Genomic DNA, 3,067 nt, shown 5'->3' with positions numbered 1-3,067 from the left:
ATCTTTTTCAGGGTATCATTTGGCTATAGAAAGAGCAACAATCTCAAAAAAAAAAAAAAGATAGGGTCTCTCTATATTCTCTGTGTATAACTATATACATAAACAGAAGAATAAATGTATACATACAGTGGAATTTCCAGTTTTGGTAATTGTTATGAATAATGTATAGCAGTGATCTTTATAAGCACCTCGTTAGGACTGCCCACTGGCACAGATGGGGTGCACTGAAAAGTTGCAGTCCAACCATAGCTGCTTAGCATGCAACAGTCCTGCAACAGGTAATAAATCATCCAAGAGACTTGCTAAAATACACAAACAGAAATGAATGGTGCATTACCTCCACAGCAAGGTCCAATAACTGCAGGCCGGAGGACAAAAGGGATACAGTCTGCCAGAAATGGCTGCAGTCAGTTCTAGTACAATTTGGCAGGGCTAAAGTATCCATGAGGATTCAAGATCATGATTGTTTGACACTAAGACAGGACCATTGCCTGTGTGCATATAAACACCCAGTTCTAAAATACAGCACAACTTAATTTTCAATTTTTTTTCCAAGTAAAAGACTTTAAACATTTTTTTTAAGTACTTTAATCCCAAATTACACAAAAATATTTAGAAAAGAAAATGGGGTCTGTAAATAGCCTCTTTTCCTCTGTAAATGGGCTCAACTTAAAACATTGTTCCCAAAGACCAGCATGGAACACAAACATAGTAAACGACAAACAGTTATAAAGACTTGTTGACAGACAAGACCAGTGAAAAGGATAAACAGAAACATACAATTTACATGATGTTTTACTTATGCTAACAGCTCCATTAGTACATATTTTACACCTTTAAATGTAGAAAAAACAGGAATGATGTTTAAGATAATTTACAACATTCTACCTTAAACATCCGTCACAAGGAAAGGTCAAGTTTAATGCCTGACCAAAGGAATGACTGCAACTAGGAAGAGTTCATGTGAAATTCTTCTACTTGCTGTTCATCGAAGTACAGAATGCAGGTGGCCCAAATTACGCACTTTTAAAAGATTCCTGGATATACAAATTTCATACATATTCCACCACGTTTTGGGTCCTTTTGCATCAAATTAAAATTTTTCTTAGTGACTCAGCAGTGTTCTTTCAATAGTTCTTTTCTGGCAAGTACATATGCCATTGCTCTGTTCCATTACTATGCAGAAGGCTTCATGCGGGCTGAGCCAGACTTTGAACTTATTAGCTTCTCCACCATTGTACGGGCATAACGTAGTCTACTAGCAAGGTCTTTGCTGCAGCCATAGTCTTTAAAAAGGCTCATTTTAAATGTGTGGAATTCTCGCTTCTCATTGATGTATGTAACAGCACCCATGAGAGGACAGAGAATGATTTTTGTATGGTCCTGCAAAGCAAAAAGATACATGAACAGTGAAAAATGGTCTTAAGGGAGGAAATACACAACTGATAGGCACACCATTTCACCTAAGTGACAACTCACACTACACATTTTTGTACACAGACTGCATCTTCCTTCCCCCAAAATGATCCTTACATCACTACCTATAAACAAAAGGTGGTGTGGCATTTTTGGTTTTATTCAGTCTTCATGGGGCACACAATAGGTATGCATGCTATCAAGCACAGCTTTTAAGAGTTTTACTTACTCCTACCAGTTGGTAAAATGGTTAATGTGTTCGCCTACCATATTCAAGGTACAAGGTTCAGTCCTGACCTCTGGCCAGTGCCTGTCTGAAGTTTGCATGTTCTCCGTATATCTTTGTGGGATTCCTCCCACCTCTAAAAAAAAAAACATGAAGAGTGTATCCATCTCATACTCGCCAAAAGAATGGAGCTGTAACAGCAGCACAGACTCTACAAGGGTGCCCTATAGGAGGGAGAGTTGTATAGATCAACCGCTTTGGCCATCTGCTGTGGTATGTAGTATCAAGGGAGAACATGTTTCACAGACTATGCACTGTGGTAGGGCTAGCCACCTGGTGATGGCTATAAGTGATTTGGTTGTGTTAACATTATGCTGCCAAATGGTAATGAGTTATTTGCTAGTAATAGTTGGGTTAAGGACCAGCCTACTCAGACATATGCAAGGAACACATGCTAATGGTGGGAGGGGTGTATGTATCCTTGATGGCCAGTATGTGCCTGCCATAAAACCCAACAGCCTTGGTCAATAAGCTGCTGGCCAGCCAGTGTCCAAGTGCTCACCTGGGATAGCTTGTTGAAAGCTGGATATAAAACCAAATCAGACAAACACTATACCTGCTATACTCTATGCAGGTTCACTGAAAGGATGGAGCATGAAAGTAGAGCATATGATGCTAAGGAGGCTGTACATCCTATTTATTCTGGAGACAAGATAGAAGGGCAGTGCAGGAAAGCCGCTTGGGATAGTCTCGACTACTCAGGAGGACAGGCTAGAAATGCTGCGGGAATTGTGGTGAGGAAAGACTTCAGAAGGCAGTGAGGAATGCAATCAGAATTAGTGACAGACTCGTGGCAATCAGACTCCAGATAAATGTTAGAGCAGCATTCATAATCTCAGCCTATGCAGAGTTGTGATAGTAAGGAAGAGTGCATTCAGACAGCAGTTTCAGGACGACATACTAGATAAAGCAGAAGAATTGGGGTTGATAATGGATTACTTGAATACACATATTAGGACAGACAGAACAGGATACGAGGACTGCCTAGGTCCACATGGGAGGGGCAACAGGAATATAGGAGAGGCCATACTAGACTTCTGTCTGGCAAATGGCTTGATAGCAACCAACAGATGGCTCAGTCACAAGACCACATAGAAGAGTGGCCAACATGCAACTCTGGTAGACTTACTCCCAGTAAGGAAGGGGCACAGAAAGAGCATCTGTGATTGCAGAGTCATTCCCAGTGAAACCACTAGTTGGTACAACCAGCGGTCAGAGAAAGCTCCAAGGTCAGTCACCAGGCTAAAAACCCAGAAGTTGGCTGGAGACAAAGCACAACAATTGAGGGTGCAGCGGGTAGCAGTGCCACTTCACAGCAAGAGGTTCTCCAGTTCGATTCTTGGCTGGAGTAGTGCCTTCTCTGCA

The 3,067-nt window shown here is 41.3% G+C and overlaps 1 protein-coding gene across 1 annotated transcript in view; it reads right to left on the bottom strand.

Annotated features, from left to right (window-relative positions):
- Positions 1-565: 565 nt before the first annotated feature.
- The window catches only part of PLK1 (polo like kinase 1), a 592,954-nt gene continuing 590,452 nt past the window's right edge, over positions 566-3,067 (bottom strand). Inside the window, exon 14 of the mRNA XM_044089232.1 lies at positions 566-1,383. Coding sequence (XP_043945167.1) covers positions 1,177-1,383 — 207 coding nt within the window. The 3' untranslated portion in view covers positions 566-1,176. The remainder of the gene's footprint in view (positions 1,384-3,067) is intronic.

The sequence above is a fragment of the Protopterus annectens genome, chromosome 12.part0 (genome assembly GCF_019279795.1).
Source record: "Protopterus annectens isolate FY-2018-M chromosome 12.part0, PAN1.0, whole genome shotgun sequence".
Classification (NCBI taxonomy): Eukaryota; Metazoa; Chordata; order Ceratodontiformes; family Protopteridae; genus Protopterus; species Protopterus annectens.
This window is presented reverse-complemented; position numbering and strand designations above follow the sequence as displayed.